The sequence below is a fragment of the Dendrobates tinctorius genome, unplaced genomic scaffold (assembly GCF_039654945.1).
Source record: "Dendrobates tinctorius isolate UK_male_01 unplaced genomic scaffold, ASM3965494v1 ptg000089l, whole genome shotgun sequence".
NCBI lineage: Eukaryota > Metazoa > Chordata > Amphibia > Anura > Dendrobatidae > Dendrobates > Dendrobates tinctorius.
The window spans coordinates 4,905,599-4,929,446 of NW_027361757.1; the positions used below are offsets into that span (position 1 = coordinate 4,905,599).

General features: G+C 41.8%; 1 protein-coding gene across 4 annotated transcripts in view; it reads left to right on the forward strand.

Moving 5' to 3' along the window:
- SEC31B (SEC31 homolog B, COPII coat complex component) overlaps positions 1–23,848 on the forward strand; it is a 169,009-nt gene that overhangs the window by 58,829 nt on the left and 86,332 nt on the right. For all 4 annotated transcript variants that reach the window (XM_073585777.1, XM_073585778.1, XM_073585779.1 and 1 more), the window contains 3 exons: positions 15,967–16,128; positions 17,005–17,157; positions 19,785–20,015. In XM_073585777.1, the coding sequence (XP_073441878.1) occupies positions 15,967–16,128; positions 17,005–17,157; positions 19,785–20,015 (546 nt within the window). The remainder of the gene's footprint in view (positions 1–15,966; positions 16,129–17,004; positions 17,158–19,784; positions 20,016–23,848) is intronic.

Below are 23,848 nucleotides of genomic sequence, written 5' to 3' on the forward strand. Positions count from 1 at the left end.
CTCTCCCTTCCTACATACGGACTTACTACACAAAGTGCAATGTTGGTGGCATCAAAGCACAAACTCTCAAAATAATCAAATGTCAGTTGATTAATACAGTGCATAATATTTATTCAGACCCTAGGGTTTCATTGTGTCTGCGCTTTTTAATCCATTCTACCTCCCACCTAATTAATCTTGACAAATTATAATTTTTTAACCCCTTCATAAGGCAATTTTCCGTTTTTTTTCCTCCCTTTCCAAGAGCCATAACTTTTTTTTTTTTATATATATACCACGTATAGCCGTATGAGACCTTATTTTTGCGGGACGAGCTGTGCTTTGCATAACACCATTCATTATACCATATAGTGTACTGAAAAATAGGGGAAAAAAATCCTAGTATGTTGAAATGGCAAAAAAAAGGATTGGGGGCTTTTTTATTTACCAGGTTCACAACGGGGTAAAATTGACCTGGCAATATGTTTCTTCAGGCCACTTTAAGTATGCATATACCAATTACATATAGAATTTAACTTTTTTTTTTTTCTCTCTTAAATTAAGTGGTGAAAAAAATTCGGAAATCTGAAAAATTTGTGTTTTGCTTTTGTAATGAGACCTGAAATGTTTTCATTTTTCGGGATATGGGGCTGTATGATGTGTGTTTTTTTTTTTTTTTTTTTACTACGCTCCACCTGCAACGGTTTAAGGCATATGATGGCTGATCAAATCAGTCATCATTTGCTGGGAAAGATGCGGACGTGACATCCTGTACTTTAGGAGAGTATTTTTTTTTTTTTTTAACCAATTTTACATGGGCCAGTTTAAAGAGGACTTGTCTCTTGCTCAAAGAAAAAGATAAACCTTGAAAAAATCCCTGAGCTCCCTTGATTTTGCCATTTTGTGCTGCATCACTCCATTGCTGTTAGAATCTGTTCAGTTTGTGACTATCCGCCATTTTCTTGTAGTGTTCTGGCTGCTGGTCTTTTTCCCCTGGTGCTGGGTTTGTCTTGGGTCAGGTGATTGTATCACACTTTATTAACCTGCACCTGTCTCCCAGTCCTTGCTGGACAACAGTGTTAATCCGCTTGAAGTCTGGCTTGGAGCCTTGCTTTGCCTTCTGTGTGTTTAATTGGTGCAGTTCTGGGACCTCCGGTTCTGCTAGTCTTCGTTTCTGTTTTCAGTTTGTTTCTGCGGCCTTCTCTTTTGTTTTCTATTAGGAGGTGACCCGTTTTTGTTCCCAGTCCTTAGATCTTTCAGGGACCCCCTTCCCTCTATCTATAGGTCTTCGCTTGAGATTAACCTAGGATCGTCAGTGGGTCTATTAACAAGGAATGGGTCGCCCACTCCATCGTAGGGTATCAGCCTAGTCGCAGTGCAGGGTCAGTTTTCCCCCTCCTACCCTAGTCCTGTGCTGCAGAACCGTAACAATTGCAAAGACATTTACATTTGTTTCTTTTGGAGCGCAGTATGTGAAATCTCTGCTTTGCAGGCCATTTGGATGTTTCTTCAAAGTCTCTTGTGGCCGTGTACTTTCACCTATCCCTGACAGCAAGAACAGCTTAGGCAATAATAATAATAATAATAATAATAATAATAATAATAATAATCTTTATTTTTATATAGCGCTAACATATTCCGCAGCGCTTTACAGTTTGCACATATTTTCATCACTGCCCCTGATGGGGCTCACAATCTAAATTCCCTATCAGTATGTCTTTGGAGTGTGGGAGGAAACCGGAGTGCCCGGAGGAAACCCACGCAAACACGGGGAGAACATACAAACTCCTTGCAGAATCATAGAATCATAGAATCGTAGAGTTGGAAGGGACCTCCTGGGCCATCTGGTCCAACCCCCTGCTCAAAGCAGGATTCGCTAAATCATCCCAGTCAGATGTCTGTCCAGCCTCTGTTTGAAGACTTCCATTGAAGGAGAACTCACCACTTCTCGTGGCAGCCTGTTCCACTCATTGATCACTCTAACTGTCAAAAAGTTTTTTCTAATATCTAATCTGTGTCTCCTCCCATTCAGTTTCATCCCATTGCTTCTAGTCTTTCCTTGTGCAAATGAGAATAAAGATGATCCTTCTACAATGTGACAGCCCTTTAGATATTTGTAGACAGCTATTAAGTCTCCTCTCAGTCTTCTCTTTTGCAAACTAAACATTCCCAAATCCTGCAACCTTTCCTCATAAGACAGGGTTTGCAGACCGGTCACCATTCTGGTCGCTCTTTTCTGAACTTGCTCCAGTTTGTTGATGTCTTTTTTAAAATGTGGTGCCCAAAACTGGACACAATATTCCAGATGAGGTCTGACCAAAGAGGAGTAGAGGGAAATAATGACTTCACGTGATCTAGACTGTATGCTTCTGTTAATACATCCTAGAATTGCATTTGCCTTTTTTGCTGCTGCATCACACTGTTGACTCATATTCAGTCTGTGATCTATTAGTATACCCAAGTCTTTTTCACATGTGCTGTCACTTAGCCCTATTCCTCCCATTCTATATATGCTTTTTCCATTTTTATTGCCCAGATGTAGTACTTTGCATTTCTCCCTGTTAAAAACCATTCTGTTAGTTGCTGCCCACTTCTCCAGTTTATTTAAATCTTTTTGAATCCTCTCTCTCTCTTCTCTAGTATTAGCTATCCCTCCTAGCTTTGTGTCATCAGCAAATTTAATCAGTTTACCCTCAATTCCTTCATCTAAATCGTTGATAAAGATGTTGAACAATACAGGGCCCAGGACAGAGCCCTGTGGTACCCCACTTGAGACATTCTTCCAACTGGATGTGCAGCCATTTACGACCACTCTTTGGGTCCGATCACTAAGCCAGTTATGAATCCACCTAACAGTTGCCTTGTCCATTCCATACTTAATCATTTTTTCAATAAGGATTGTATGAGAGACTTTGTCAAATGCTTTGCTGAAGTCAAGATATACTATATCTACAGCTTTTCCTTGATCCACCCAATCAGTGATACCGTCATAGAAGGAAATTAAGTTAGTCTGACATGACTTATTAGTTACAAACCCATGCTGACTCTGTTTAATCACTTCATTCTTATCCAGGTATTGACATACATGTTGTTTAATAATTTGTTCAAAGATCTTTCCTGGTATAGAAGTCAGACTCACCGGCCTATAGTTACCTGGGTCCACCTTCTTCCCCTTTTTGAAGATAGGAACAACATTTGCTCTTCTCCAGTCTTCTGGCACTTCTCCTGTTCTCCAAGAATTTTCAAAGATTATAGAGAGGGGTTCAAAAATTTCTTCTGCTATCTCCTTCAGTACTCTGGGGTGTAATTCATCTGGACCTGGAGACTTGAATTCATTTAGGCTAGCTAAGTGTTTCCTCACTATCTTTCTGTTTATAGATATCCTGGATTCTTCTATTCCCTTAATAGGACAGTGAATAACAGTTGATGTTACATTTCCTTTCTGAGAGAAAAGAGATGCAAAATAGGAATTTAAAAGTTCAGCCTTCTCAACATCCTGTCTTACCATTTCATCATTTTCATCCTGTAAAAATCCTATAGCATCTTTGACTTTTCTTTTACTTTTGACATATCCCCAAAATCCTTTATTATTGCTTTTGACATCTCTTGCAAGCCTCAATTCATTTTCAGCTTTAGCTAATCTGATTTGTGCCCTGCAGGTTCTGCAGACAGCATTATATTCTTCTTTAGATATGCCTCCCTCTTTCCATTTTATAAACATTTTTTTCTTCCTTTTTAGCATGTGCTTAAGTTCTGTGTTCATCCATCCTGGTTTCCTTAACTGCTTCCTATTCTTCCCTCTTTTCGGAATTGTTAACAACTGTGCTTTGAGAATTTCATTTTTCAAGATTTCCCATCCTTCCTGGACATTTTTGTCTTTAAGGATATCCAGCCATTGGATCCCTCCAATTCTCTTTCTGAATCCCTTAAAATCTGCCTTTCTGAAATCTAACCTTGACGTATGAGTCTTCACAGGTCTTCCGCCTCTAGTTATCCAAAATTCTAAAATAGCATGGTCGCTACCTCCTAGGGTCCCAGCCACTTTTACCTCCTCAACCATTTCCTCCCTGTTTATAAGGATTAGATCCAAGGTAGCAGTTCCCCTTGTTTTCTCCCTTACCTTTTGGAAGATAAAGTTGTCAGCAAGAGAGGATAAGAATTTCCTTGACCTGTTAGTTTTGCCTGAGAGAGATTCCCAACAAATGTCTGGATAGTTGAAATCTCCCATGACAACTATGTCATATTTTTTGGAGAACTTGGCCATTTGATGCATAAAGAGTTCATCCATAGCTTCAGCTTGCACAGGCGGCCTGTAGTAAATGCCTACAATGGTGTCCTTTCCATTGTTCTGTCCTTGTATTCTTACCCAAACAGTTTCCACAGAACTCCCAGTCTCTGAAGCTTCAATCTCTGTGCAGATATACGCGTTTCTAACATACAATGCGACACCCCCTCCTCGTTTATCAAGTCTGTTTCTTGCAAATAAGTTGTATCCTTCTAGTCTTGTATTCCAATCATGTGTATTGTCCCACCAAGTTTCAGTGATTCCAATGACATCATATTTCTTTTCCTGTGTTAGTAGTTCCAATTCTCCTTGTTTGTTGCCCATGCTTTGTGCATTAGTATAGAAACATTTTAGTTTGTGATTGGTTTCTCTTTCTCCAATATTTTTATTAATTAGATTCTTTCGTCTTTGTTCTTCCTTTCCACTTCTAATAGCAGAGTTCTCAATAGCATTTGTCAGGTGTATGGCTTTTTCTGGTCTTTTGTTTCCCTTCCCATGTTGTTCTAGTTTAAAGCTCTCCTTACAAGTGTAGCAAGGCGACTTCCAAATACATGCTTACCAGTCTTCGTAAGGTGCACCCCATCTCTAGCAAGTAGTCCATCGTATAAGTAGTTCACTCCGTGATCCAGAAATCCAAATCGTTGCTGACGGCACCATCGACGTAGCCAGTTGTTCACCTGCAGAATCTTATTCCACCTCCTTGTTCCATGGCCATCCACTGGGAGGATGGAAGAGAAGACCACCTGCGCTCCCAGTTCTTTCACTTTCTTGCCTAAGTCTTCAAAGTCTCTGCAGATGGTTTCCAGGTCGTTTCTTGCAGTGTCATTTGTCCCCACATGTAGTAGCAGGAATGGGTAGTCATCTGTAGGTCTGAAGAGTCCTGATATCCTGTCAGACACATCTTTAATTTTTGCACCTGGAAGACAACACATTTCTCTTGAAGTTATATCCGGTCTGCAGATAGCGGCCTCAGTTCCTCTCAGCAGGGAATCCCCCATGACCACCACTCTCCGTTTCTTCTTCACAACATTTTTCTTTCTCCATCCAGGAGGACTCTGAAGGCGTACAAGGTTGGTGTTTGTGGGCAAAGTCTTTTCCTGATTTATTTCTTCATTGTTTTCCTGCGTGAGAGCCTGGTACTGGTTTCTGAGCAGTATGGGTGCTGACTGCCTCCTGATCCTCCTGCTTCTCTGGGTCACATGTCTCCATTCCTCTGTTTCTTCAGGTGCACTTCGAATTTCTTCTCTTTCTGTAACATGAAGAGATAATTCTGCTGTGTCCAAGAACTCTTCACCTTCCTTAATGATCTTCAACGTAGCTAACCTCTCTTCGAGATTTTGCAACTTTTCCTCCAACAGGGACACAAGCTTGCATTTGTGGCATGTGAAGTTTGGCTTTTCCACTGGTAAGTCTGTGAACATGTAGCAAGAAATGCAGCTCACCAAATGGCTCCTGGCCTCTTCCATCTTGAGATTTCTTAAAAACGATGAAAGTTGAGCCCAAATTCGGCGCGCGGTTTTTCCGATTTCCTCTTTTCAGCTGCAACGGCCAAAACCCAGTGATCGTTGAGCTCGCGGAGACTCTTCACTTATCCCAGAAGGCACTGGGAATATGCAAATGATCTCCTCAAGACTCTTCCCCTGGTTTTCCGATTTCCTCTTTTCAGCTGCAATGGCCAAAACCCAGTGATCGTTGAGCTCGCGGAGACTCTTCACTTATCCCAGAAGGCACTGGGAATATGCAAATGATCTCCTCAAGACTCTTCCCCAGATGTTGTCCTTGGTGGGATTCGAACCCAGGACTCCAGCGCTGCAAGGCTGCAGCGCTAACCACTGAGCCACCGTGCTGAGGGTACGTTTTTGAGCGCAGCGACGGCCTGCGCACGGCCGCCGCTAAGCCCCGCCCCCTGCCGCGCCTCCGCCGGTAGCTCCGCTTACCGGCGCATGACGCTGCATGCGCCCTGCGTCCCCTATCTTTATCACTGGGGGCGCAGTATGCGTTTGGCGGCGCAAGCGTCCTTTTGACGGTGCGCCGACCTGCGCCAAACGCAACCTGCTGCAGTTTGGTTGCGCCGGCGCACCGTCAAAAAGGCGCATGCGCCGCCAAACGCATACTGCGCACGGCCTGCGCCCTCAGTGATAAAGATAGGGGACGCAGGGCGCATGCAGCGTCATGCGCCGGTAGGCGGAGCTACCGGCGGAGGCGCGGCAGGGGGTGGGGCTTAGCGGCGGCCGTGCGCAGGCCGTCGCTGCGCTCAAACACGCTAGTGTGAAATTAGCCTTATCTAGCACGCCCCCAGAGAAGACACTAAATAAATGCCCAATTGTAAGCAGAGATTTCACATGCTGTACTCTGGAATAAATAATATGTATCTCTGCAATTAAATGATGCAGCACAAAAGGGAAAGTGCTACAGAATCAGGGCACCTCAGGGACGTAAAGCGAGGGGGAGAAGAAATAAAATCAAAATGCCAGAAATGCAGGGTTTTTTTTTTTATATTCTTTCAATAGAAAAAAATACTACTTAATTACATGACATACCCCTCAATTGAAATTACTGTTAGAACTATTGGGTTGAAGCTCAAAAGAGCAGAAGTAAAAATTTTGGGGAATATTAATGTTATTTTATTAGTATTTATGATATAATATAATTTTTTATTTTAAACACGCAAGTAAATTAAATACGGTAGCTAGTAGGATAAAACAATATGCGTCCAAATCCATTTCAGTAACCATGATGACTGAGGCCACGGTCACTCGTTCAGTATTTGGTCAGTATTTTACATAAGTATATTTGTAAGCCAAAACCAGGAGTGGAAAAGTAGAATAGAAACCCGTCACCATATCTGGATTTATCACCCACTCCTGGTTTTGGCTTACATATACTGAGGTAAAATACTGACAAATACTGATTGTGTGAATGTGGCCTAAGGGAGCCATTTGAACTCGGGGGTGAATTCAGAGAAATTGTGTAGACTGTATACAGCGGGCTGTGGGACTTCCTTGATGGAATCTCCTTTAGGCTAGGGTTACACGGTGACACGAGTCACATGACAGCAATTCTCAGAATAGTCGCGTGACAAAAAAAGTTTGTGCATTTGTTGTTGCATAACTATTTTAGGGCTGTGAAAAATAAAAAGTGGCCATTAGGAAATCATTAGGTGCAATGTTGCAATGCGACACTAGTTGACGTGTAGCCCCAGCCTACCTTACTACGGGACAAATAAGAGTTTTAAGTTGGACTTATTTAGAAAGAGCAGCTGTAATAGCAAAAACACCCAGGATAGCTCTTCTGCTGACTCTGGCGGCCGGTCCTTCAGGATATGTGAGGTGTACTATTGGAAAATATTTAACTCTTTATTGAATGAGGCCCTAAGCGATGGTTCCTTCCCAGTTTCGATGTCAGAAGCTATGATTAATTAAACTATAAACAGCCCTGCAATCGTGTTTACCAATATAGCTCCTAATCACTGATGTAAAACGAAGTTTGGAAGTTGCCTTATCAAGAGTCATGAAGTCATCTAATATATAACGCTCAGTGTGTGTGTGTGTGTGTGTGTGTGTGTGTGTATGTATGTATATGTATGTGTGTATGTCCGGGATTGGCATCCGCACCGTCGCAGCTACAGCCACAACCTTCAGCACAGTCACACGTCTGGACCCCGAGAGCGTCATAGGCTATGTTGTGAGGCGAAATTTTAACTCCACGCCTTCCAATTCACCAAACAATTTTGCCCCTATCTACATAAAGGGGGAAAAAGTGAAAGGAAAAGTGTTGGAGGCAAATTGACAGCTGCCAGATGTGAACAAGGGTGACTTAAAGAATGAGAGCGATGGCGCCAAAGTGTATATACCGTACAGTTGCTAAGGTGGGGCCCTGACATGGGATACTCACCACACACGGGGATATGAACACACACACAAAATGCGCCACACACTACCACGTTCTTCAACACATATACCACCCTCAGCACACATAACATCACACATACACCAACCTCGCCACATAAAAGTCAGAACACAAAAGTCGACACTCAAAACTCGCCACGCTGTCCCAGAGCTGTTTAAAAGATGAAAAATGAGCTGTGATTGGTTGCTATCAGCAACAGTTTTCTTTGTAGACAGTTGTGGTAACTGAGGCCTATTATTCTTATCATTTCTATGGTGTTATCGTCCTTCTGTAAAGCTGGAAATAACACAATTTATTACCGTGCTGACACAGACTGCGGGGGGTGCCCAGTATCACACAGGATAGGATTATATACACGGCTCAGCAGTCAGCATCACACAGGATAGGATTAGATACACAGCTCAGCAGTCAGTATCACACTAGAGGATTAGATACACGGCTCAGCAGTCAGTATCACACTAGAGGATTAGACACATGGCTCAGCAGGCAGTATCACACAGGATAGGATTAGATACGCAGCTCAGCATTCAGTATCACACAGGATAGGATTAGATACACGGCTCAGCAGTCAGTATCACACAGGATAGGATTAGATACACGGCTCAGCAGTCAGTATCACACAGGATAGGATTAGATGCATGGTTTTTATGTGCAATATAATCATTATAGTTTGTTATAACTAACCACAGTTGGTTCCTATGCCCAGGCAACGCCGGGCTCTTCAGCTAGTGAAATAATAAAATTGAAAGCTACTCTAATAAAGAACAGTTCTAAAAAGAAAATTATCATTCCAGAATTTGTGCTTTTTCATCTTGTTCTGTTTTACTATTGTGTTTTTTTTTCACCTACAAGTGAATTTTCAACAATGTTGTATCAACATCTAGTAATCCAGACTATAAGATTATCTTCCACCTATTAATTTGCATTGTTGCCAAGTAAAAGGAATAAAAAAAGTTAGCTGCAAACTATCCATAAATGGTCAAAAGTGTCACCAACTAGTGTCAGTGACATACCTATTACATAGTAAACACCAATTGTGCTTGTTGTTTCTCAAAATGCCCAATCCTTAAGTCCAGGGGTGAGGAACCATTTTTCTACCAACGGACATATGGATACGTGTAACATCATTTGCAGGCCATACAAAATTATGAGCTTAAAAATGATCTTGCTATATTGGGTAAAACATTTTTAATTAACTCACCCATAATGTAATGGCTGAAACAGCTTCTCTTAGGTGAGGTGTGTGATGTTAGATGGTATTGATCATGTCGCTACTCACAGCTGGTTTTCCAGATTTGCATCGGTTAGACTCGAGTGAAATCGATTCCTTGTAATGATAAATCTTGAAAAGAACTGCTTGTCTAATATATAAAGCTCAATGTGTGTGTGTGTGTGTGTGTGTGTGTTTGTATGTATGTATGTGTGTATGTCCGGGATTGGCATCTGCACCGTCGCAGCTACAGCCACAAAATTTTGCACAGTCACACGTCTGGACCACGAGAGCGTCATAGGCTATGTTGTGAGGTGAAATTTTAACCCCATGCGTTCCAATTCACCAAACAATTTGGCCTATTATTCTTATCATTTCTATGGTGTTATTGTTCTTCTGTAAAGCTGGAAATAACACAATTTATTACCATGCCAACACAGACCACCCTCTGACACAGACTGCAGGGGGAGCCCAGTATCACACATCATAGGATTACACACATGGCTCAGCAGTCAGTATCACACTGGATAGGATTAGATACACAGCTCAGCAGTCAGTATCACACAGGATAGGATTAGATACACAGCTCAGCAGTCAGTATCACACAGGATAGGAATAGACACACCGCTCAGCAGACAGTATCACACAAGATAGGATTAGATACACAGCTCAGCACACAGTATCACACAGAATAGTATTAGATACACGGCTCAGCAGTCAGTATCACACAATAGGATTAGATACATGGCTCAGCAGTCAGTATCACACAGGATAGGATTAGATACACGGCTGAGCAGTAGGTAACACATGACAGGATTAGGTACTCGGCTCAGCAGTCAGTATCACACAGGATAAGGTTAGATACACGGGTCAGCAGACGGTATCACACAGGATAGGATTAGATACCACTGCTCAGCAGTCAGTATCACACAGAATAGGATTAGATACACAGCTCAGCAGTCAGTATCACACAGGAGAGGATTAGACACATGGCTCAGCAGTCAGTATCACACAGGATAGGATTAGATACACGGCTCAGCAGTCAGTATCACACAGGATAGGAATAGACACACGGCTCAGCAGTCAGTATCATACAGGATAGGATTAGACACACGGCTCAGCAGTCAGTATCACACAGGATAGGATTAGACACACGGCTCAGCAGAAAATATCACACAGGATAGGATTAGATACATGGCTCAGCAGTCAATATCATAAAGGATAGGATTAGACACATGGTTCAGCAGTCAGTATCACACAGGATAGGATTAGATACACGGCTCAGCAGTCAGTATCACAGAGGACAGGATTAGATACATGGCTCAGCAGTCACTATCACACAGAATAAGATTAGATACACAGCTCAGCAGTCAGTATCACACAGGAGAGGATTAGACACATGGCTCAGCAGTCAGTATCACACAGGATAGGATTAGATACACAGCTCAGTAGTCAGTATCACAGGAGAGGATTAGACACACGGCTCAGCAGTCAGTGTCACACAGAAGAGGATTAGACACATGTCTCAGCAGTCAGTATCACACAGGATAGTATTAGATACACGGCTCAGCACAAAGTATCACACAGGATAGGATTAGGTACACAGCTCAGCAGACTTTATCACACATGATAGGGTTAGATACACAGCTCAGAAACAGGATGTGCGTGCCAAAGGAGAGGACATTTTCATTCCAAGAATTCCTCTCGTTCCATCTGATTTGTTTTTTGATTTTAAGCGCCTCCAGTTTCCAGTTCATCTGCTATTTGCAATGTCCATTAACAATGCTCAGGGACAGTCCTTGAGAGTAGTAGGGATTGCTTTGCAATCTCCATGCTTTTCTCATGGTCAACTTTACGTGATCTGTTCAAAAGTTGGAACTGCCAAAAATCTGTTCATCTTTGGACAGAAAGGAAAAACCAAAAATCTTGAATGAGTTGAAAATACTATCAATACTTGGGTAATTGTTTAGTTAATTTGTGTTGCAAATCTGTAGTGTTGAATATATGATGTGAAATGTTTTTATGTGCAATATAATCATTATAACTTGTTATAACTAACTACAGTTGGTTACTATGCCCAGGCAACGCCGGGCTCTTCAGCTAGTTGGTTCATACAAATTGAGATGGTTTTATTCCGAGCAGGTCTTCAACCCTCAGTATTCGAAGGTTTTTTGAAAGAGTGCAGAAATGGGGCTGAGGGAATGTGAGGATTAAGGCCGCTGTTCACGTAGTTTAGCAATATGACTTACTTTCAGGTCTAACTGTTGGAAAACCTGCACATTTTGAACTTGCCATTACTGCAACAGTTTCAAATACATAGGGATCAACATTTTTCAAGTAAGACCATCAAATAACCTGCCTTCGTCCTATGATAATTTACTTTTTTCTTTTTTTTTTTTTTTTTACATTTTTTTTTTTAAAGTAAAAAAAAGATATTTTGGCTGAAGACATTTTAACCTGTTTACAACAAAGAACAAGGGGGGGGTTACTGTTTATTCCAAAAATGAACAATGTCTGAATGTCTGCCTCCAGTAGGCGTTTATTCCCGAAAATGACGTACAACACACGTTGACCCTGTTGGTGTTGACTATAAAGTCAATAGCCTCCGTTTGCACATACCCCCAATTCCCGTTTTGCTGGGGGGTTGGGACTTGAGCGCAGTGTGAAAGGGCCCTTATCAGGATTTATGCAGAAAAAATCCGGCACCCCCAAATGTAGAAAAAATTAATTTGAATTTATTCACAATCAGGTAGTTCACAAAGTTTACATTCCATTGCGTAACGTTTCGGTCACTATCCGGACCTTCTTCAGACTAAACAAACAATATAACAGAAAAACAAAAAGTCAGAAAAATACATCTTTGAGACACTAGAGTATCCATTTGTGGTATGGTACTAATGAATTATTGCTATATTAAGCCCCTTCCATACTCCTCCTACATTCTTACATTGGAGACATCCCTGGCATTGTCTTTTATAGGGATTTTCTTCCAGATCATGATTTAACTATACATGATATCCCGTATGGAATCTTTATACTACGATAATCAATGTTCTCTAGTCATGTGATATGGTTTCAGTGTTATTTAAATATTATTTTTTCTCTGGGATAATTCTGTATATTTTTGATGCATTTATGTTGGGATATATATCCCTTAACTATGTGTATATAACTTACGTGGCACTTGTCACTTAGCCCCCTCCCCCCTTTTTTTGTTTCTGTCTTGGGCGATACTGTTTCAACTCATATGTGATCAGTTGTATAAAATATAAATCAAAATATATGGCTGTATTTTTGTGACTTTTTGTTTTTCTGTTATATTGTTTATGTATAGTCTGAAGAAGGTCCGGATAGTGACCGAAATGTTACACAGTGGAATGTAAACTTTGTGAACTACCTGATTGTGAATAAATTCAAGTTAATTAATTTTTTCTGCATTTGGGAGTGCCGGATTATTTCCTGCATTTGATTTGGACTGGTTGTCCTTTTCTGTGCACCCCACACTACTATTACGGAGTGACGTGTTTTTTTTGTTCTTATCAGGATTTAGTGCCATCTTTTAATTTTATCAGTTTGGTATCATTCCAATCTAAAGAAGTTTGTAAAATTGGGTGGTGTGGGCAGTGACAGGAATGAGGAACTGTATGTCTGCATGATACGGTGCTCCAGGCAAATTTTGTCTTGTTTTGAGCAGGGCTGTGGAGTTGGAGTCGGAGTCGGTGCTCATTTTGGTGGAGTCGGAGTTGGAGTCGGTATAAAATGGACCGACTCCGACTCCTAAAATATATAATAAATTGGGTACAGTAATTCAATGCAGGATGTGCTGAATATTTTTTCATAGGAATTTGGGAAAGTTATGAAATGTCCTATAAATGGCTGTTATATTCCTGATCTAAGGCTACATTCACACACAGCGTTTTTCCTGTGTTTTTTGAGAATACGTTTTTCAGCTGCAAAAGCCGATCATCTTTTTAAAAAACTGCATCACCTGAAAGGTTTTTGAGCTCATAGATAATGTTTTCAATAGCAAAAGCAGATTAGAAATCTGCTCTATCTATCCATTTATCCATATCTGTCTATCCATATCGTATCTGTACCAAAAAGAATGAAAACCGGGTAGTACACCAATATATATTCTGTTCTATCTAAATATCTTGATTATTGGATCATAAAAATGATTAAATGTCTGAGGTTCACATTGTACTACAATACATTTTTCACTTAAATATAAGCAGTATGTGTGGTAGTCGGAGTCGTGGAGTTGGAGTCGGAGTCTGTGTAAGGGAAATTGAGGAGTCGGAGTCGCAGGTTTGGCTTACCGACTCCACAGCCCTGGTTTTGAGATCTTATGGTTTGTGCACAAGCAGAGTATCGCTTAAACCAGTGTTCCCCAACTCTGGGCCTCAAGAACCACCAACAGGTCATGTTTTCAGGATTTCCTTAGTATTGCTCAGGTGTTTGAATTCTTGTCTGTCCAGGTGATGCAATTATCACCTGTACAATACTAAGGAAATCCTGAAAACATGATCTGTTGGTGGCTCTTGAGGCCTGGAGTTGGAGAACACTGGCTTAAACGATGAACAATGGCATCATAAGTGTTATACAGAATGAGAATTGTGAATTAAATGATTGAATTGTGTAAAGTAGCAGTGTCCACGCTTTGCAGTTATGAGGCAGTGACCCAGCAAGTTCAAAACGGAAAGGTTGTTAACAAAACTCGCTTAGTGCACAGCACGCTGTATCTTTCGGATCGCAGCCGAGTAAACAAAACGTCCAGGGCAGTTGCCATGAGCGACGTACTGCCGGGTATGCAGGGAGGGTTGCCAGTACCTTTTGGCTCTGCTGGCCCTCTGTTAACTCACACAGGGCGTGCTCTGCAGATCACCTGCTCTGTCTACTCACCAGAGCAACACTGAACAAAATAAACCCTCTCTGTAGGGTTTTTCTTTCCTTTTCCAACCTGAGGCCATTGGCCACTCATAAGACCTGGGCTGGAGGAAACGGACCGGACCCCACTACCTTCCTGCAGTCTGTTTAAAAAATAAAAGCCCATACCGGGTTTTCCTAAACAAACTCCTTGGTCCAAATAGCTTGACCAGGTTCGAACTTACTTTTATTCTGCCCTGCGAGTCACAGGCACATTGCTGTGATCACAAGGCACTCCAGCGGATCTAATACATTTCAGAGCACATCCCGACCCTCACATATGACACCGGTCACTGCCTCACAATAGCTACAGTTCCACTACTCCTTTTTGCCTGTCTAATCATCATTAAACAAGTGAACGTTCTCCATTAACATTGCAAAATCTTCAAAAGATAAACGAGAATTTTTTTTTTGCTCACCTAAATGATTTCTGTGGAGATACAGGGGGTCAATGGGTGCCCTGGTCCGCTAGCCAAAACTGCATGGACCAGAGTTCATCCCACCAAACTCCCGCATTCCTTTTACCGTGGGCAAAATACTACTCAGATAACACAGGGTGAGGGTTAAACAGTGTGGCAATACTTTATTGAACCACAAAACAGGCAAATAACACATTGTACAGTCCTCACCCTTCCGCTGACTATATAAATATCGGTCAAGAAATATTTGGACATTGACACAAGTTTAGCTGTTTACCTAAACATATTCAAGATACAGTTATATAATCTATATGGGCTTACGGTGAGGGTATTCACATCCTAATTGAAATAAGGATTATGGAATTGCAACTCCTTTTATGTAGCTGCCTCTTTTGCAAGGTACCAAAAGTAATTTGGACAATTATCTCAAAAGCTCTTTAATGGGTTGCATGGATTATTCTGCCATTAATCCATCATTAGTTAAACAGGTAAAAGATCTGGAGCTGATTCCAGATGTGGCATTTGCATTTGGAAGCTGTTGCAGTGAACCCACAACATGCGGTCAAAGAGCTCTCAATGGAAATGAAACAGACCATCATTAGGCTGAAAAAAAAAAAAGAAGGTATCCATCAGAGAACAGAAATGTTAGGCATGTCCAGATCAACAGCTTGGTATATTCTGTAAGAAAACAAATAAAAATAACAAAAAACAGTGCACTAGTGAGTGTGTGTATATAATATATGGTACATGTATTATTTTTACCAAGTTCAAAGTTTATAGTAGCGCAAATGGTTATTCTGTGTATCCCTTAAGATTGGTGAGCGGTTCAATATAATGATGTGGAATGTAGTGTACAAACGGCTTTTACAGGTTTTTGTTCCCTTTATTTCTCTAATACTCCCTTCCTCCACCCCGGGGCTTATTTGTTGGATGGGGACTGAGTGGGATTGGGTAATAAAGGGGGGAAATAAAAAATATGAAATTAAAAGAAAATGTACGATGTTTGTAATATTAATACTTTGTTAATTTATACTTTTTTTAATATTAGTTTATGTACAGTATATACCAATAAATGCTTAGAGGACCAGGGTATTGATATAGTTTTTGCAAGTAACAAAATCATAAAAATATTAGTCTAATGCTGTGAATGTATACATTATGAACGTGGTGTCTTCATTTGTGACATTTATAGGATGTCAATTCTAAAATCTGATTTCTGTTTTCCTCTGTAAATCTAGGTGGTATATGAATTGCCGGTTAAAAACCAGTGGTGCTTTGATGTCCAGTGGTGCCCACGCAATCCATCTGTCTTCTCTGCTGCATCTTTTGATGGTTGGGTCAGTGTGTACTCCGTCATGGGTGGAAGCCTAGAAGCTCAGCAGAGGAGCCAAGCTGAAAGAGTATGTTCTGATGTGCTTCTAGAAGAATATAAAATGCTATTTGTGATAGTTGCTAGCTAACCACTTGAATTGGTGCAAATTTATTTCTAAGACCCAACCCAGCAGCCACATCAGTAATCTGTGGCTGCTGGATTGGAGGACCTGAGAACAGCCTCTTACTTCCTAGCATCTGTGGTTCTTTTGATTAGCTCTCCATCATCACCAGACTGGTTAATCAAAATAACAGCCATGCATACTGCACTGTAGTGTAATGTCAGTGTGTTGATATATTCATCATTTTCTTGTGCCACTGCGTTTCTCTTCTGAGACGTGTGACTTCTATTCTGGCCGGCCAGATCACCCTGCTCTTTGAAGACCTGAAAGTTGCGTTTCCAATGTCAGCTTTTGGAGCCACGTTCTGATACTCCATTGAGTTGCATTATAAAAGCCACTTCAGATCATATACAGAGCGCAATGTAATTCAGCTGGTCGACATAGAAGCAACATGAGTGGGAAGAGGACTGCAATTTCTTCAAAACCAGGGAAGACTGCAATCTGTGACTGTATTACCACGTTTAAAAAGGTTTAGGGTATAAAATAAAAATAATGGTAGTACTTCTTTAACTCTAAAGGGGTACTGATTTTTCTCATAATGAGAAAGTGTAATGGGGATAAAAAAAAATTCCCGTTGTGACAATCTATGTAGGTCCCAGGGACAATCCATTGATTAGCTATGGATAGATACATCTATCTCTTCTTTACACTTGACAACCCCTTTTGTACAGATAGTTTTTCTGTCCTGAGGGCCAGTTTTGCCTACAGATGACAACCCTTTGAAAATACAGGTGGAATTTCAGATATAGCCTGTCCTTATTTCCTATAATTTTTTTACTTTAGATATCATCTTCTTTCAACAACCTGGATCCTTTTGGGACTGGACAACCTCTGCCTCCTCTCCAAGTGCCACAGCAGGCCACACAGACCACTGTTATTCCTCCCCTGAAAAAGCCTCCTCGTTGGATTAGAAGACCAGTTGGCGTTTCCTTTGCGGTGAGCTGGTGTCCTAATACTGCAATGGTTTTAGAAGTATTTGCTGGCCGGTCACTTTCCTTTGTATTACACATGTTTTATAGTCCCCTGTGATCATTAGACTTAGGGATCACTCACACTAGCATATAAATCGGTCCCATCCTCATCCAGGAGAGGGAGGTGATTTTTTTTTTTTTTTTGTCTCACCTGTCATCCGTGTGCGGTCCGTATGCAATCCGTTTTTTTACTTTGCAGCTATTAATATTTTACAGAATTGTTTACCGTTTCCTATGCTACAGAATTGCAATGTATTCATAAAAATCAGATGCCATACTGATGGTCTGGAAGGCATGCAATGTTTTTTCTCTCACGGTCCGATTTCGGACTGATAACGCAACATGCTGCGATATTTACATTTTTTTTTCATTCCAAATACAGCTGACAAAATACCCAGATCTACACTGCCTCCTAGAATAACATTGTTCCAGCTCTAATTTTTTTATTGGATTACACTCGTATTTATATGCAAGTGTGAGCGAGGCCTGAGTGTCACTATCCATGAGGTATGATCTGTTTCCATGTGACAGCATTCTGGCTTTATTTTGAGCATATCTTTTGCATACTTTTTGAGTCCTGTATTGTTTTTGGATGTGCTATAGAGCCACAATAAAAAGATACTTAGCCCTTAAGAGGGAGGCATGCTCTTGTGATAATTTAATTAACAAATTGATTTATTAATTAGCATTAGATAGCGGTCGGCTATCTTCCCCTGACTCCTTTAATACACTGGGCTCGTCTGAGCGCTTCTGTGCTTCTTTAGGAGAGAGATGCTGTCAGACATCTGAGTGCAACTTATCTCCAGGAAAAATAAAAGATTCTGCTGTTGTAGTTCAGCATGCTGGATCCTTCTCTTCCCAAACATCATCTATTGGGGAGGGAAGGGTGGGTGAGTCGGGAGGCCCTCATACACCTCAGTCTGTCGGCCAATGCATGAGGGTTGCCTAAACTTCTTAGTTAAATGAGTATGGGGTCTTTAGACCTTTATCCACCAATTTGTATACTGCAATGATGAGAGATTAGTGATGAGCGAACGTGCTTGGATAAGGTGTTATCCAATCATTGTAGAAGGATCATCTTGAAGGGCATGTCACGCTAAGATATCGCTAGCAATATCGCTATAACTAGTGACGTTATAGCGATATTGCTAGCGATATCGCTGTGTCTGATATTTACCTACGACCTGCTCCCCCGCTGGTTATCGCTGATCGCGCGAGAATGTCCAGGACTGTTTCTCGTCGTCAGCTTCCTGCGGCGCTTCCTGTGGAGAGACGAGTGACGAGCGTGGAGCCGGGCGGGAGGACGCAGGATCGCCTGGTGTGACAGGTAAGTAGCGGCCCCTGTCCCCAGCGATGTTGCTAGTGAGATCTGTCTGTATGGCAGCTCACTAGCGACCACTTGGCGATGTACCAGCGATCCTGACCGCGTCATATCGCTGGTCGGGATCGCTGGTACATCGCTAAGTGTGACAGTACCTTTATTCTCATTTGTACAAGGAAAGACTGGAAGCAATGGGATTAAATTGAATGGGAGGAGACACAGATTAGATATTACAAAAAACTTTTTGACAGTGTGATCAATGAGTGGAACAGGCTGCCACGAGAGGTGGTGAGTTCTCCTTCAATAGAAGTCTTCAAACAGAGGCTGGGCAGACATCTGTCTGGGATGATTTAGCGAATCCTGCCTTGAGCATCGGGTTGGACCAGATGGACCAGGAGGTCCCTTCCAACTCTACCATTCTATGATTCATGCTTGGGTGCTAACTGAGTGTCTTCAGTGTGCTTGAAAAATGTTCCAAACCCCGCGGCTGCATGTCTCGCAGCTGTTAGACAACCGCAACACATGCAGGGATTACCTAACACGCAGACAATCTCTGCATGTGTTGCAGTTGTCGAACAGCCGTTAGACATGAAGCAGCGGGGACTCCCATATTCAAGCACTCTGAAGTCACTCTGTTAGCACCCGAGTATGATTTGGATAGCGCCTTATCCAAGCACATTCGCTCAACAGCAAGGGTACCATTACACGTAGCGATGCACCAGCGATCCTGACAACGATATGGATCGCTGGTGCATCGCTAAGTGGTCGCTAGTGAGCTGCCAAACAGGCAGATCTCACCAGCGACATAGGGGTCGGGGATCGCTACTTACCTGTCAGACGAGGTGATCCTGACGTCCTCCCGCCTGCCTCCACGCGTTGCTTGTCGGCGCCACAGGAAGCCCCAGCAGGAAGTGGCCGACGAGAAATGATCCAGGACATTCTCGCGCGACCAGCGATGAGCAGCGGGGGAGCCGGTCGGAGGTAAGTATCATACATAGCGATATCGCTAGCAATATCGCTGCTGCGTCACAAAATCGGTGACGTTACAGCGATATTGCTAGCGATATCGCTATGTGTAATGGGGGCTTTAGAGAGATATTAAAAAAACACATCAGTGAGCCACATGAGAGACACTGACTGTTATGGAGGGCCGAACCAACCGAATTAACTTAATTCTGCTTATTATTATTTTAATTTTTTATAACTAAATATTGAGAAGAATTACGTATGTAAGCTAAATGTATGATCTTCTTTTTCATTTTTCCTTTCAGTTTGGGGGAAAGTTGGTTACTTTTGACTCTCCCAAAGCGGCTGCACAACAAACTCATGACCCCACTCCTCGCCAAGTGTGCATCAGTCAGGTGACCACGGAGAAGGAGTTCTTAATGCGATCTGATGAGCTTCAAGCAGCACTGCTGTCCGGCAACCTCCTGGGCTTTTGCCAAAGTAAAGTTCAAAGCTCTTCACATGCTTTTGACAAAAGTATCTGGAATTTCCTCAAGGTAATTCTATTTAATATTTGCCACCAACTAAGAAAATGCTATGGGTGCCTCTGCAGGTCCCATGTATGTTCTAATTCTTATACTACAATGGGCCTCGGTAAGCCAGAACATCAGTGAGATACCCCAAGTATTGAGCATAATTGTGGACATCAGTGATGAGTCTGTGGAGGCACAGGGTACATGGCATAACCTGGTCATCCGGTAGGGTCGTGTTCACAGCTGTGCTGGGCACTCTGCGAAGCAGCCTCGGTCAGAGAGACTTGAGGGTTAGTTTATGGTAGGATTAATGGTGCATTCAAAGTGACATGCATGCTTTTCTATACAGTGAAAAAGCAGGTATGCTGACACATCACTGCCCAGTGTATGTCAAAAGGACCCTTGTATTCAGTCTTATGTTGGCAGCATGTGGTTGTCAGATAGCAGTAATGCTTCTTGCATAGTAGAGTCAGGGCCTCATACACAGGGTCTTCAGTTCAGTTCACTCCCGGCAGTTCTGTAGACGCTGGCAGAGGAGACAAAGTAAGCATTTAGAAGAGTACAACAAGGTCTGACACGAAATAGCTAGCACCCATTTTTTTATACAAGGAAAATCGCATATACAAAACAAAATGATACATATTAAGTCTCAAGACTATGATACTGTAGAATGCAACAAGTTCTGCTGAGACTCAACATTATTGCAAAAATGTGCAGAAGCACCAACGATTACTATACTACAGCTAATCTCCAAACATGTGCAAGTAATTATCCAAGTTATATCAGTATTCAAGACAAGGGGAATGTCACTGCAGAGCTGGCCTTGATGCTCAGACCTAATAAAGCTGAATGACACCCCCATGTGGTAACTACATTTAGATTGTAAATCCAGATAAACCGAAGCACCACACTACCCAAAAAGTCAAGTTCGCGCCTAGCCATAGCATGGTGGATAACTTTCTGACTGCTAGGGGTTCAACCATATGGACTTCCATCAATTCCAAGATCATAGCTTCGGAACCCTGACAACAGCCCAACCATGAATGTAGTGCAGGTGCACATGCTCCACATCCGCTCCATTAATTGTCATTGGGGGCTTCTGGAGAGAGTCGAGTACAGCACTCTGCTTTCCCTGGCAGTCCTGTAGGAAATAATTGGAGTGGAGGTTGAACAATTGCATCTCCGCTTCATTCAGAAGAGACCCATTCTGTAATTTTTATTAAATTTAATGAAATTTTACAATCAGAAATAAAACAAAATAATCACAATTTGGCATGGAGTACAATTAGAATGAACTCTTCCCCCTAGTGGCAGCAAAAACACATTGTGCAATAGAACAGAAAAAGACAAAGTCCAACAGCAGTTCTAAATGATGCCAAGGTAAGATGACTCCATCCCCATACACCTATTACAATTCTTATAAAACCACAATACTAAATAAGACGAGACATACACATAGGGAAGGGAAGAAGAAACCTGTTCAAAAACCAACATGCTCCTAACTGTTGTTTTGGGCCGTAAAATAGTCCCAGAGAGGCCAGTCGGTCTCAAATCTGTCCAAACTCACATTTAATAAGGTTGTCATGCTGCATCCTGCGGATGTCAGCTATTCTATCCAAAACCTTCTGATAAGAGGGGGAGTAGTCTGTCTCCAATGAAGGGCAATCAAACATCTATCTGCCGTCAACAGATGTAACAGCAGTCGAATTCCTCCCCATCCCTCTAGGGGAAATATTTAGTAGGTATATAGCACGGTCCAGCTCAACCTCCACATACAGAACCTTTTCTATTAAGGTTTTCACCTTTTCAAAAAATGCAGCCAGCCCAGGGCAAGACCACAAACTGTGGAACTGAAAACCGGGTGCTGAGCAACAGCGCCATCAAATATTTGGGAGCTAGTAGTCTATGAAGGAGCACCGGAGTGTGATGCCAAAAACATCAACATTTTATATTGGTTTTCCTTATAGGGTTCAGATAGGGGATTTGGATGCCTTTTCCCATATATTCTGCCAGCATTGGGGAAACCGCGTCATTCCCAGGAGAGACTTCCATCTAATCATATATGGATGTTTCAAGGGGGGTCAGTCCAAGAAGAACCCAAGATCCTGTAAATGTCTGATATTAACCCTTTAGTTGATATGGGTTTTTTACAAAGCCTCTCAAATTCCGTTGGTTGAGAAACTGACAATGAGCCATTTAGTGAAGACACCAGGTGCTTAATCTGCATGAACTAGAAGGACTCTTAGTTACAGCAAATTTAGATTTTATAGCATCAGACGAGAGACTTCCAATGTGTTTCCATCCACCAAATCCACAAATCTAAATAATCTTGCTGAAATCCATAGGTGGACTATTGTCTGTTCCAAACTGTTTGGTATCTGAGGCTGGTATATAAAAGATATCATTGGGGAATTGGGAGAGACCAACCCAAAACACCTTGCACATGAGAGCCACAGTTCCCTCGTAAACTGCATAGGGCCTAACAAAGTAAATGGTATCTTAATAGGCTTAGTCGACCATAAAAAGGAGTTGGAGTGGATCGAAGCCAGCCATAACTTTTCTATTTCAGTCCAAATATTGTAAGCCAATAATGAAGCCCACGAGGGAATCCTCCTCAGGTGTGCAGTAGTATTTAACAATATCCACGACAGACAAGCCCCCTTGTGACCTATGAAATATGAGAACATTTTTGGATATTCTATGGCGTCTTTCGTTCCATATGAACTTCATTATAGCAGCTTGGAGAGACCTAAGTTCCCCAAGGGGAACCTTAACGGGAGAGTCTCAAAATAATAAGGTAGCTTAGGCAGGATAGTCATCTTAACTGAAGCTATCTGGCCAATCAGTGAGAGCGAAAGTGGCATCCACTTAGTCAAAAGCCTCCTCAACTCTCTATAGGAGCTCTCAAGTATTTAATAGCCTCGGTTTTCCATCTAAATTTAAAGTTTGTCTTTAAATAGTTAAGAATATTAGGGGGGATGTTCAAGGGTAAGGCCTCTGTTTTAGAGATATTTAATTTATATCCCAACATACTCCTTCCAAACGACTGAGGATGGGGCGTGTTATATGAAGTTTAGTGAGGGTCAGTAAAACGTCATCGGCAAATAATGAAAGCTTAAATACCTTATTCTTGACTTCCACCCCTGACATATTATGAATTTGACGTATCATTGCCGCTAGAGGTTCTATACACATAGAACTGCCTGCCTATACACATAGAACATCCCTGCCTCGTGCCATTAGAGATGAGAAAACGGGGGAGTCACAAGAGGGCAGTTTAATCAAGGCTGATGGGGATCTATGAAATGCCTTTAATGCTGTAAAAAAAGCTTCCGAGATGCCAAATGTTTTCACTGTTTCAAACAAGCAAGACCAGTTAAGTCGGTCAAATGGCTTCTCTGTGTCTAAACTTAAAATAAGAGTTTGTGGGTTTTTTGTTTTTTTTTTTGTTGTTGGACACATCACTCAAATCTATTACCCTTCTGGCGTTGTCCCTGCTTTTGCAATCCAGAGGGTCTTTTCTCTGGGCCAGGAGACTTTCCCAAAGGCAAGTCTTTGAAGATTTCAGCTATTTCCTCTTGGACAACCGGGATATTAAGAGAGTTTATCGCTTCAGGGGCCATGACTGTTAAATTTAAATTGGATAATTTTTCAATAGGGAGTCTCTTCTATTTTCATCCGAAGGAAGCGTATCCTGGAGACTATATAATTTACTTTGGAAATTATAAAATAAATTAGAAATCTCAGATGGATTGTAGTGTATAGTGCCATCTTCACTTCTTATTGCTTGGGGATTTGAGGACAAAGCCCTCTCCTTCAATTGCTTCGCCAATAGTGTATGCGCTTTATTGTCCTTT